Here is a 13,221-nt window from a genome sequence, read left to right on the forward strand (position 1 = left end):
GCCTTCATTGAACACCTTCAAGATGAAACTGGATGCTTATCTTGCTGGGATCCTATGACCCCAGCTGACTTCCTGCCCTTTGGGCAGGGGGCTGGACTCGATGATCTTCCGAGGTCCCTTCCAGCCCTGATGTCTATGAAATCTATGAAATTATACAGAGTTCATGCTAAGCAGTTCCAGATTGGCTAAGGGCTGCTTCTTTTGAATCACTCCAGCTTTATCAAGAATGGTGCTGGGCAGTTGTCTCAGCTTTCAGATTTCCCACTGAGCTACAAATTGTGATAATGATGTTGAAACAGCAGCTACCAGAATGACACACTTGCAGACTGGAGTCCTGTGCTGTGCTGCACCCTGTCCCTAAAATCCTGCCAGTATTCTTCAGCATTAGGAGTATACATTATTCTCTTGCTTTGGCTTTGGCTACAAGGCAACCAATTACTTCTGTGGTAGCAGTTTTTGAACAGAGATTCTTACATATTAGAAGCCAAATAAGATCCACCAATCTATTTCATATAAACTGACAGTAAAACGGTGTTTCCTCTTCATCTGGATCAGATTCAAACCGGCAACAGCCTGCCACCGGAGGTGGTTCAAGCGCCTTCATTGAACACCTTCAAGATGAAACTGGATGCTTATCTTGCTGGGATCCTATGACCCCAGCTGACTTCCTGCCCTTTGGGCAGGGGGCTGGACTCGATGATCTTCCGAGGTCCCTTCCAGCCCTGATGTCTATGAAATCTATGAAATCTTCCTACCCCAGCCTTCCTGAATATAAGATGTCTGACCTGTGTCTCTAGTCTGTTAAAACAAGCTCTGTTTTCCCAATTTCTATGATGCATTTACTCATTATTAGTATAAGTCTGCAACACACTGATATATTTATGCCCCAATCCTGTAAACACGCACGTGTGCACTTAACATGGTTACACATAGCTCCTTCTGCTGGAGGGAGACTGTGGATTCATAAGGAATACTGTACTATTTCCACTGGACTGGGTGGAAGGGTCATAGTAGAAGGTAGACACAAGGTCTTCTCTAGAGACCCCCTACTTTCAGAGTGTTAAGATTTGTTTCCAACCATTTCTGACCACCAAATTTTCACGAGTAAATAGTATTGTTTTTAACAGCTGTCTGTTACAGATACTGTAGGAAGGCTGGGACCAGTGCTGTCTTCAGAGGGAAGTGATACAACTTACCCACCATCCCCACATGGAAGGATGTTGGGAACAGAAGGGCAGTTCCATTTCTGCCTTTAAGAAACATGTTTCTTTACATTTTTCACCAGGCTTTTTTTTTCCACTTCTTTATTGGTCCTGGTCACAAATTCCAGAGTACTTATACAAATAGTCCTACACTAGTTGCTTGTTTAATGTATGGTTCAACTGCAAGTGTAGAGAGCATTCATTCTCCATCATCAGAGAGATCAGATCAGATCTCTGGGGTAGGGGGCAAGTAGATAACAAGCCTACATTTCCCATGGCACCTCCTCAATCATCCACTAATTTTTTTAACAGAGGAACAAAACTCACTTGGAGCGAGAACGTCTCCGGTTGTCATGTCGACGTCGGGATGGGCTAGGGGATCCAGAGGAGCTGCTGGAACTGGAGCTGCGAGAGGTGCTGGAGCTTCCAGAGCGGCTTGATGCAGAAGAAGAACTGGAACCACTGCTGGAGCCTGTGCTTGAACTAGACCCTGAACTGGAAGTGGAACTGGAGCGGGACCTGGTTGGAAGAAGTTAAAGCAGAGCACACAGGGCTGAGAGTAGCCGACTACTCTTCCCTGGTAGCTAACCAAATGGATGGTTAATGCAATGAGAGTTCAACCACACAGCTAACATTATTTCAGTTAAGGAAGAGACACTGCTCACCTTCAAAGGCTAATTTTTAAGTTAACCAAGAGGTTATTTGTGGCTAACACCACGCACAACCTCAATTAGTCCCCACATGCAGGGAACAAGTTGGAACCACCAGTCAAATTTACAGCTTACTACCATTTGGAAGCATCAGAGAAACTCTGGTTACCTGGTACTGCTGCTACCACTGGAAGCACTGCGCCTTTTGCGTGTTTTATCTCGACCACGATCCTTTTCACTTGATTCCTTGGTGGCTGCCTTATCCTTGGACCTGTCCTTCGATTTGTCCTCAGTCCGATCTTTGCGCTTGGTTGGAGAGGGAGCCCTTTAAGATGACAAATTTAAACAAAGCTATTTCACTCATTAAAAACAAACAAACAAACAAACAAGAACACCAAACTTTAAAAGCAACTCAGGATCGCTGTAAGTGCAGGGCCAGAGCACTAGGAAAGTTTGGGGCTGTTTTTTTTTTAAACATGGAGGACAAAATTTATGCTACAAAACATCTTTAAAGAAGAAAGGCAAAGCTGTAGCATGTGGACATTTTCACTGTGAGAAGGAGAGAGATGTTTCCAATTCCTCACCCTCATTGGGAGAGTCCTAGTACACTATACAATTGTTTCAGGCCTAGAAAATTGGGACAGAATCATTACCTAGTGCTGGATTTTTTATTATTCTCTTTGAATCCTAGCAAACTCTTCTTTTTCATTCCTGATAACTCCATTTCCCCTTCGGAGGCGTGGAAAGCAGCACCGAATGGGTCTCACTTATCTCAAATCTCACTTCTAACTCCTTGATTCTGAGAAACGGTCCCTAATCGAGTGCAATAAATTCCAAAGAGCAGCCTAGTGACAAGATAAAAGGATTTAAAAAGAAGAAATTAATTTATTGGCACAAAAAACAAACCTACTTTGCAATACAGGCAACACACATTGGGGATCAGCTACTGAAATAGTTTACACAGGGCACTGTGATCAGAAACACTGCTCCATGACTGTTACAGGCAGCCTAAGGGCCTGCACATAGTTGCATGTTTTTGTCTGCTGAAGAATTCGGACAGGTTTCAGAACACTATCTGAATTGTCATAAGAGTACAAAGGGTACAAACTAGCCATTCAAGATAGGTGACAGATGGGTCAAGCATGGCTTTTAATGGATTATTTTTTTGCACCCCAAATATACAGGTAACTTGCCTTGTCACAACTATTCTGTCTCAGAGGATTAAGGGCTCCTTTTACCAGAGCCAACTGGTGCCACAGCATATGTTGGTAAGGAAAGGGGCATTACTCAAAAGCCTTGAAATCCCCCTTCTCTGTCTAAGCAAACTGCTTCCATAGCTAAGTCAGCTTGGAACAAGCACCTGAGCTACGGAACCAAAGTTGCATACATTGTTGTGACTTCAACAGACTTTGATTGAATCCCTCTAAGGGGAAAGCCTACCTGGGCTCAGACCTGATGTACCTGCCCCCCTCTGTACTCTTGATCCAAATGAACACCCCAATATTAAATAGATATTTAATTACTAGCCACAAGCTGAACCCCAGGTGTAATCCAAGAGAGGTACTAATATGCCACATACAACATGCAGTCCCAATACATCTTCACATTGTAACCGTACTGGTGAACTGTTTAATGTTTTCAATAAGAAGTGCCTGCAGCGTGCAATCTGCTGGTAGGCTGCTGCTGTTTGATTTGTGATCACTCTCTCCACATAAATGCCCAAAGCTTTCTGGGGAGCAAATTCTGTGATCACCACAAATGCAACTGAAGCACAAGCAGGAACCTAGACAAATAAAACATTCAGAAGACTACAGGGCTAGACTTTATTCACACCTTTTTAAACCACCTTTGCACTGTGATCCTACAGAGAGTATGTAATACCAGTAACATTAAATGAAGTTTCTTTAGCCAACACACAAGGAAGTGATGTGGTTAGTACTGTGTCTGGTCTTTCCTTTGACTTCCCAAGCCAGGTGTGGCTAGGTATTTTCAGGTAGCTTGACAGGGGGCAGCATGCAGACATGAATTACCACTGAGGCTCAAACACACTTTTGGAACAAAACAACTAAACTGTTATGCATTGCACTCCTAATCCAGTCTAAAATCACTTTCCAGTTTCACCCTTATTGAAATGGGGGAAATGTCATGCTCAAAACAACCTTCATCTTTGCCATCATTCTACTCACTGGACTTAATAGTGCAGGTGCTGAAATTAACACTGAAACACTGCCTGCATAGGAACAATTTTGCCTGATATGCAAATTAACCCTCCTGTGTCCTTTTAGTATTAAAATTAAGAACATTTTCAAGTGGTGCAACAGTGCTCACTGCCACCAAAGCTTCCATCTCCTTTTCCCTCCATAAAAATATGTGCGCCTTCTCTCAGTACCATGCAACCTGCCCTGTTCATTTGCTATCAGCCAACGGACTGCAAACATCTACAGCCTGATGAAACAGAAACTGAGGTCTCGGAGAACAAAGACAAGGCTACATGTGCGCTTGCCCAGCTATCACCCATGTTCAGTCACTCGCTAGAAATAAGCCATGTGTCTAAACACGGGCATACATACATGGGGATGGCATATGCAAGCAATACGCTTCCTTCCAATTACCAAGAACATTGCTTTGCCTACAAATCTAGGAATCTCTCAAATGAAGAGGAGGAGCACAAGACACATGGAGCAAGCACTCGGGTGTTACATGATTCTTCTTCGCTCTCCTGTTCTATGCAGTCGTGTAGCGACAGGACGCACCGTTACAACAGTGACATTTCCGGGATGGACAAAGTAAACCCTACTCCGCTACAGACTTCCTGCACGAGCCTGGGCAGGGCATGTCACTGCAGTGTGCTTCAGCTCCCACTGGCTACGGGAGGCTAGCACTTCCAGGCTGAGAAGAGTGTGTTCGTGCAGCGGGGCCTGCGGGCTGCAGAAGGATGGAGCGGGGAGCCCTGCGCAGTTTGCGGGTGCCGGGGCGAAGCTGTGGCACGTTACTGTGCCCGGTGCATCGTGGCTGGCGTCATCAGTGGGGGGGGGATTTAAAGGGACAGAGAGGGTCGCCTGAGCCCAGGCAGCCTCCGGCTCTTGGCTAGCCGCGCAGGGCAGCCCAAGCCTCCTCCTGTCCCCCTCTGCAAACGTCCTCTCTTCGGTCCGAGCCTGTCTAGCCCCCGGCCGCCCCCACCCCCGCGGCCGGTGCAAGGTGCTGCATCATTCACCTCAGCCGGCGTTTCAAAGCCTGGTGGATCCCCCCGGCTAGGAGTTTCTGCAATAAGTGGCGGGGCTGAGCTCTGGTGCTGCTGGGGCCGGGGCCTGTCTTGTGCGGAGCCCGCGCTGACCCGGCCTGGAACTCTCCGAGGGAGGCTGCCTGCCACGCGGCCTCCCGCACTCGCCTGTGCCGCTTCCCCTCTTCCCTGCGGCTCGGCCGGCGCACGCGAGCTGATCGGGCCCCGGAAGACTCACCAGCACGTCCGAAGAACAGGCTGGGCAGAGCGGGTAGCAAGAGCAGGATCGAGCCGGCGGCTGGAGTCGGCGGAGAGCTGCAGGGAGCAGCCGGTACCCGGAGAGCCCGGGACGCGGGTAGGGAAGGAGCCCTGGTGCTGGGAGCCTGGGTGAGAGAGAAGAAATGGTGCCACTGCCGCAACGAGCTGCGTGGCAGAAATCGCCTACTTGACAGTGCTCTTAAGTCCGCTCTGCAGCCCTTGTTTTCTACCCAGTCTAGCAACCTCAAGTGTGACAGCCCCGGTATGTACCTCTGATCCACCAGTCAGAGCATTGTGCACCTGCCCACTGCCCCGTCCACAGACAACGGGAACCTGGAGCTAGTAAAAGATGCGTCCGTCCTCGCCCTCAACCCCGACAGCAAGCCGCGCGGCGGGTGCAGAGAGGAGCTAGTCTGGCCGAGGGAAGGCTGCTGCTTGCCTGATTGCGTGCACGTTCCCCGGGGACACGCGCGCTGGCCCCAGCATGACAGAGCCCGGTCCATGCAGCCTGGCAGCTCCTGGTGGGGGAGAAGGCAGCTCCTTCCCAACCCTGAGGCAGAGCTGTCCTTGAAAGAGTTAAGGCAGGGCCCCTCCCCTTTGAATGCATAAACCTCACTCCTGACCTTCCCAGCAGCCCTTGCTGGCTCTCCCCCAACCAAACAAAGAGGGCAGGAGCTTTTCAAACAGGAGCTTTCCACAAAGTTTGGTAGTGCTGTGAGGACAGCAGAGGATGCTGAAGAACTGGTCTGTTTCCAGGTCTGTGCTGTGAAAGCCTGGCTGGAGAGAGCAGCAGCACCAGCACTAGCACTGGTTTAATGCCTTCCTCCAAAAGGATTGTGGTGATCTGTCCTGGTTTGCTGCATGTAGACACTTCAGGGGTTTGTATGCATGTTTACTCCTTGGCTTTAAGTTGGTTTGGTTGTTGGGAATGTAGTAAAAGGATAGAGAGGAAATGCAGGGGGAGTCTGTGCAGGAGGGCTTGCTGCCTTGGGGAGTGTCAGTTTATGTTATGCTGCTGGATTCCTTAGCACTGCACTCTGCTTTTAGCACACTTGCACGTCCCTTGGGGCATAGCTTGGCAGCTATAAATTGGGTCCCGGCTACCAAGTGTCCTGTGTGTATAAGTATCCAGCAGGAATGCTGAGAGACTGTTGTCATGTGCCTGAATTCACACAGCAAGTCAGCGTCTTGCTTGGGGTGAGTAGTTGGAGACAGCAGCATTGCCTAAACTGATATTTCTCACGCTGGGTGTGCAGTGAATTTCTGGAGGGCACGTGAGGCTCCTGGGGAGCTTGTAGTGTGGTTGCTGGGGCATAAGACGTGTTTTATTACACGTGCCATGGAATCCTAGGGGTATGCAGCAACATAGCAATTTAAATAGGGGTGTGTGACCCACTTCTGAATGAATGAGGAAGGGATGGACTTTAAGAGGTGCTGATTTCTGATTCTGCCTCGGGCCCTGTGCTAGTTTCTTCATTTCTGGTTCCCCATTTGTACACAGACATAATAATACTGCTGCCTTTGCAGGTGTGTGTGTAGAGGTGGTGGGGCTGTTGGGGATTAATTAGTCCATGTTTGTAAAATATCACTTACGGGTAAATATTATTGTCATGTAGCACTGAGTCACTAAAGGGTTTAATCCACATCTATTTTAATTAGTTACACACAGGTGTTTATAGAAAAGGGTGTCCTGGCTGTATAGTAAGGAAGTGACTTGTTAGCTGGTGCTCTAATTTTGCAGCTGGCTAAAGCACTAAATTTTTATTGTCTCTCTCTTTAATTATTATGAAGTGGGGGAAGATACTAGCACCATAGTTTTGCATGGCAAGACAGTGTAGCACCATACCAGCCCTGCAGAAGGTTACATAGTAGTGCCAACTCCTCAGACAGTGCCTCAGCTTTGATCTTTGGACCCTATTTTTTGTGTTTAAAATGAGGCTTGCGTGACTCTCTGCACATGCCTGAGGGAGGCTATATGGGTGTTTGGCTCTGTAGGGTGCATGTCACTTTGATAGTAAACAAATCACACAGCCATGAGGATTTCATTTCTGTGCTCTGAAAGTTGTAAACCTTTCACTTGAATTGCATAGGAAATCCTGAGATCAAAAGCTGTTGCTGCAGGGGACAGAAATGCAGTAGCTGCATTTGTTGGGCTAGCCAGCTTTGAAGCTACAGAAAAGGGATTTTTCCTTGCCTGTTCTTAGATATTGCATCTTCTGAAAATAACACGGACAACATCCACTTGGCTGACACTGGGAAACACCTAGAAGTTCTAGTGTATCTAATTATAGACTCTGAGCTTGCTTTGTGTCCTTTGTGTCCGCTGTAGTTTTTATATTTGCTTTTTTGTGACAATCTTGCTGCTAGTTCATATCCACAGTTTCTAATGCCGTACATGGGTGAAGATGTGTATGCAGCAGTCTGTTTGTGATCTGGCCCTGAAAATGTGCAGTGATGCATGTGCCTTTGTTTTGTTTTGTTTTTTTCTGCAGTGACATTTTGAAAGTGTGCCCTGACTGTATAAATGTTTGCTGAGTATTGAACTTCCTTAAACACCTTGATCTTGCTACAAAGAATAAGGGTTACATGACTGTGTGCGATGACTTCCTTGTCTTTTCTTCTAACAAGTTCAAGACCCCCAATAAGTTAAAGAGGTGTGTGCAGTTCTTAATCTTGAAGTCCCCCAAGCAGAAAAGTGTTTCTGGGGAAATTGGAGACTTAGAGTTACAGTAGCATTTTTAAGCCAGGTCACTAACAGGGAGCAATTCTCCCTCATGTACTTTTTGGTCGTGCACTGTTCAAGTAGGCACGATGAATTTGTCACATCTCTGGACTTGCTAGCTGATAAGTCCTCAGAACTCAAAGAAACTCTTCTGGAAAAAATGTTACTGTCTTCCTCACTTGTAGTGTTAAGCGATCTAATTTGGAAAATTGCGGTTTCTTACTAAGCAAACCTCCTGTGTGTGCTTTTATACTGGTTTACAAACTTTTTAAGGTCATAATAATTAAAAAAATATTTAATCCAACTTTTATTTTTAGGTCTCCTTCCATTTAAGGATCTCAGTGCTTTATGAACATGTTTGCTTAGCCAAACCTGTCTCTGAAGTAGTCTCTCCGGGCTTTGTATTCCCCATTTGTATCATGGAGATTAAATGCCTTGCCAAAGGCTACATTGAGATAATGCTTGGTTGTGCTATAGAGCCTAAATATCTTGCTTCCAGGTGTTCTACCTTATCTATAAGTCTGTCCAGCCTTGCTTGAGTCTATCCTTCCTTTGATGTACCAGCAACTGATGTCCAAAGAAGTGGAAGTGCTTGTTCTGCTCCTCCCCTATGGAGGATAAGTCATCATGGTTCACATAATAGTGCTGCCTTCACCCAACCAAATTTTCTGGCAGGAACTAATTTCTCCCTTGTGACCATGCTGCTCCCAGTTCTCCACTGCCTGTGAAGAAAATGAGACCTCGGTAACACAACCTACTTGCACAGACACTTCTGAGGGATGGGCTTTTCACGGTCAGCTCTGGTTTACATGGTTATCTCACTGGCTAGATCTCTCCAGAAGTGTGACAACAATGATTAGAGGACTGGGAAACATGATTTATGAGGTCAGGCTGAAAGAACTAGGATTATTTAGTTTGGAGAAGAATCACTGAGGGAGGGATTTGATAAGTCTTCAAATACCTAAAGGGTTATATAGAGCAGCATTTCTCAACCTGTGGGTCATGACCCAAGTGGGACACAAGAATATATGAAAGGGTAGCAAACAAACTTTAAAAATGGATTCTCCTTTAAAGGAGAAAAACATGGGAAACCATGGCTTTTCCCTTGCAGGCTGGCAGAGTTCCAGCCTGCAAGGGGCGGCTTGAGCCCCCCTGTCCCACACGCTGGGGGCTGGGACCTGGGGACAGGGGCCAGCTGGTCAGGAGTGAGGGGCACTAGGTCAGGACTGGCCATCAGTGTTTATAAATAGATCTTGGTACAAAAAAGGATGAGAACCACTGATATAGTGGATGGAGGTAGACTATTCTCTGTGACCACAGGAGACCTGGGGGCAGGGAGTGGGAGAAGAAGCATGACCTTAAATTGCAGCAAAGGAAATTTAGGTGGGAAGAACTTTCTGACTGTGACGATGGTTAAGCATTGGAGCAGGCTACCCAGAGAGATTGTGGAATTTTTTGGAGATTTTTTTAAAAGTGGGTTAGACAGATGCTTAACTGGGATGGCTTAGTTAGAGATGATCCTGCCTTGAGCAGGGAGTTGGATTAGTTGATTTTATCTGTTGTAGGAAACTTTGACTAATTCAGATGGTCAAATCAAATCATGGCAAGGGTATAGGTAAAAGGACATATCCTTTCAAGGGTGCTGTAGGGCACCATTGCTGTGGTAGCACTGTTAGGTGTGCATACATGATTCACAGAATGAGCCCAGAGATTTCAGATGGGAATCCATAGGGTTAAGAACACTTTTCCCTTTTCTGGTCCTTCAGAGTACTTTGCTACAGAAGAATTGTTCTTTTCTTTTCCTGTAGTCAAACAAAAAATTGAAAATTAAGATCCGACACTTGCCTTGGGGTGCCTTGAGTCTATTGAGCATCAATAGGATCTAAAGAGGTTGAGAACTGCTGTTCTAGATGCTTTAGATCTTCAGACCCCTCAGGAGTGCAGGCAGAAACAATGTTATCCAGGTAAACTGCTTTGAAGCCCCCTTTACTCCTTCAAAACTATTTAGCAGCCTCTGAAACCCAAAAGGCATGATTTGTGAACAGAACTGTTACAGCTGGACTTGCGTGTCTATCTACTCCGTGCTTCTGTGGATTGGGGGTTGTCCTATTAGAAGTGTATTTCTCACTTTTTCTTGGTGAGCAGGAAAGCTCCCTTAAGTGAGCATCATTATTGTCTGTGAAGTTTCTGCCTTCTTTTTTTGAAACAGTTGTTGTTTGTATGTGTACAAGAGATGACTGCCCAAATATGAATCAAATCTTCAAAGGAGTGCTAATTTATCTGATGCACAGACTTTTCTCAAGCTCCCACAGGATGAAGAGTAACCAGAGTCTTGCCAGTGTTTTCCCTTGCCATCTAGAACTTGATGTGTAAGTGGTAAAACCTGACTAGTACAGGTCAGGTTCATTCCCAAACAGCTGGAGAAACCTGAGCTATTCACTTGAGAGGAAGACTCAAAGTGGAGGCTGAGAGAGGGACAAGTGGCTGAGGCCTGAAGCATAATGTTGGGATGGAAGCAAGCAAAGGACGAATCCTCCTCTCTTCCAGCAAAGGGTGTGAGCTTCCTTGGATTTTTAGATCAAAATATGTTGCCAGGATATGCCAACAAAATTTAACTTGGATCCCCATGGCTGAAGAGAACACTATGGAAGTTCATTTTAATGCTATAAAAGAAATGAGTAAATGCAGCAATTTTTCTCTCCCCTCAGTTCCCTGTCTTGATCTTGGTGTTTAACCCTGGCTGTTGTCCTCATGAACTACTTATAAAATAGCAGTAGCCAAAGGATTAGGGAGACAGTCTTAAACTAGACTTTAAGGGTGAGTGCCCAGACCAATGACAAGGAGTACAAGTGGCATTGGAACTGAATGCACTCTGATCACTCCGTACGTTGGACTGCTAATAATTTACAGGAATTTATTTGAGGATTTGTCAGCCCATGCCAATGCTTTCTCTTAATTTGCTGTTCCAGGGTACAATACATATTATCAGGCTGTCAACCTTCCTGGTACCTTGATTTAGAAAACAGAAGACAAATTAACTTTACAGATTCATCTGTGTATTTTTAGGACATGACTTCCTGTCCCAGGCAGAGCTTAAAGACCCAATGGATGGTGTTTCTGTGCTTACTGTCCACTTTGCATAGGAAAGTCTGGGAGTCCAATGCATGTTTAGATTGTCAGTAGCACAGGATAGCCCTAGTCTGGCCAGAGACTAGCTGCACACTTAAATCTGTACTTGGGATTTTTTATTCACAAGCTTCCCCCATCCTGCAGTCTGGCTTGCAGCTAATTTTGGTCTGCATTCTCCCTTCATCTTACAGAAGACAGTCCTCCTGAAGGCATCTAGTCCATTAAATTTGTGACTTCTTACTTTACACCTTTGTGAAGTAGGAATTGGCTCTCTTTGTTTAGTCCCTTTTAATGATAGTGGCTGCATTGCTAAGGCTCCCTCTGCAACTCATCAAGACTGCTCCTTGCCCGGTTATCAAGGTGGATGCTGGTGTGCTATGAAGTATTCCCATCACCCAAACAACTAAGCTATGCTTGCTGCCTACTGGCTGGGGGAGCTAACTTCTACTGTTACTCTTTTGTCCAGCCTGTGAAAATGCAGGCTTTTAGCATGGGGTTGGCAGTCAGCATAAGAAGAGAGAATACACCAGTCAGTTGGGGTGTAACACTGTTGTGTGTCTGAAAGGAACAGGAGTCTTCTGATTCTTCCGTCCTTCACACCAAGGTAATACAGTGACTGCAGTGGAGAAAACAGATTTATGTTAAGAGGGTAAAACTGCCTCACTGAGTTCAGAACCAGGTCTGTTAATGTTCTACAAATTTATCAAAGCTCTAGATACAGAAGGGAGTAATAAAATTACCCAGCTACAAACTGCAGCTGAATGACTAATGTTTTACTCTCTGGGATTCTGAATGTTAGCCCAGGAAGGCTAAATGACTTTGATCTAGATCTGCAGAAAGTCCATGATGCTGCCAAACCCAGTCATTCTCCCCAAGTAGAGGCACATTTCTGAGGAAAACCTGACCAGATTCAGAGCTGCAGGCCAGGGGCAGCTGCTCGACTCATTAAAAGCTAATCCATCCAGTTCCAAAAAAGGTAAAAGAGAAGAGGTTAACAAACCCCTGGAAAGTTCACACTAGATAAGTTTAAAAATTTCTTCTGAATAAATGTGTAACTTGCCCTTCTGTGTCTGTTACACAAGTGCACAGCAGTTGTGTAACAGTGTCAGCAGGGACAAAGAGGAAAACAGCCCCTGAAACCATACAGCTTTTTGGCTTGAAAAGACAACCTGGTGTTTTTTCTTAGCTGTCCTGTTCCTGTGTCCTGAATGGGGTAGTTGCTGTAGTCTGCTAGTCCAGCTGCAGGTCCGACATAGATCAAACTAATCAAATTCTAGGTAGAACAGAATTCAGTTTGGGTAACAGAATTTACATTTACTTGTTGCCGGCTTGAATCTGACCCAGATAAAGTGGAAACATTGTTTTACTGTCAGTTTATATGAAATAGATTGGTGGATCTTATTTGGCTTCTAATATGTAAGAATCTCTGTTCAAAAACTGCTACCACAGAAGTAATTGGTTGCCTTGTAGCCAAATCCTAAAGACCATGGACTAACTGGACAGTAGAGAATAATGTATACTCCTAATGCTGAAGAATACTGGCAGGATTTTAGGGACAGGGTGCAGCACAGCACAGGACTCCAGTCTGCAAGTGTGTCATTCTGGTAGCTGCTGTTTCAACATCATTATCACAATTTGTAGCTCAGTGGGAAATCTGAAAGCTGAGACAACTGCCCAGCACCATTCTTGATAAAGCTGAAGGGCGCTTGTACACGTTATGTGTTGCTTAGATACATACACATCACGAAGTGACAGAAAAAAATCACTTTCGCTAGGTTAGTCGTATGTGAAAATTCTCGTTGCCGTCGTCTTATCGTGGTAGGTTTCGATTTATCATGGTAACTTAGACCACCTTCAATATGTTTTCATAGTTTCATAGTTTTAGGGTCGGAAGGGACCTAATAGATCTTCTAGCCCGACCCCCCGCCAGGGCGGGAGAACAACAACAACAAAAAACAAACCCTAAAAACAAAAACGGGACTCAAATGAGTCCAGCCAGGTAGGTATCCAGCCTCTTCTTAAAGATCCCCAGGGTAGGGG

The 13,221-nt window shown here is 45.6% G+C and overlaps 1 protein-coding gene across 5 annotated transcripts in view; it reads right to left on the bottom strand.

Annotated features, from left to right (window-relative positions):
- The window catches only part of RNPS1 (RNA binding protein with serine rich domain 1), a 13,937-nt gene extending 8,199 nt beyond the window's left edge, over positions 1–5,738 (bottom strand). The window contains exons 1-5 of one of the 5 annotated variants that reach the window (XM_025204258.1): positions 5,601–5,738; positions 5,311–5,455; positions 2,506–2,697; positions 2,022–2,177; positions 1,530–1,721 (exon numbers count right to left, since the gene is read on the bottom strand). In XM_025204258.1, the coding sequence (XP_025060043.1) occupies positions 1,530–1,721; positions 2,022–2,177; positions 2,506–2,576 (419 nt within the window). In that variant the 5' untranslated portion in view covers positions 2,577–2,697; positions 5,311–5,455; positions 5,601–5,738. Of the gene's footprint in view, positions 1–1,529; positions 1,722–2,021; positions 2,178–2,505; positions 2,698–4,464; positions 4,482–4,552; positions 4,570–4,605; positions 4,867–5,310; positions 5,457–5,600 lie in introns of those variants that run through there. The other 4 variants (XM_014520247.2, XM_006015577.3, XM_025204274.1 and 1 more) reach the window with 4 other exon arrangements.
- Positions 5,739–13,221: the final 7,483 nt, after the last annotated feature.

This window comes from Alligator sinensis, unplaced genomic scaffold (genome assembly GCF_000455745.1).
Source record: "Alligator sinensis unplaced genomic scaffold, ASM45574v1 scaffold404_1, whole genome shotgun sequence".
Taxonomy (NCBI): domain Eukaryota; kingdom Metazoa; phylum Chordata; order Crocodylia; family Alligatoridae; genus Alligator; species Alligator sinensis.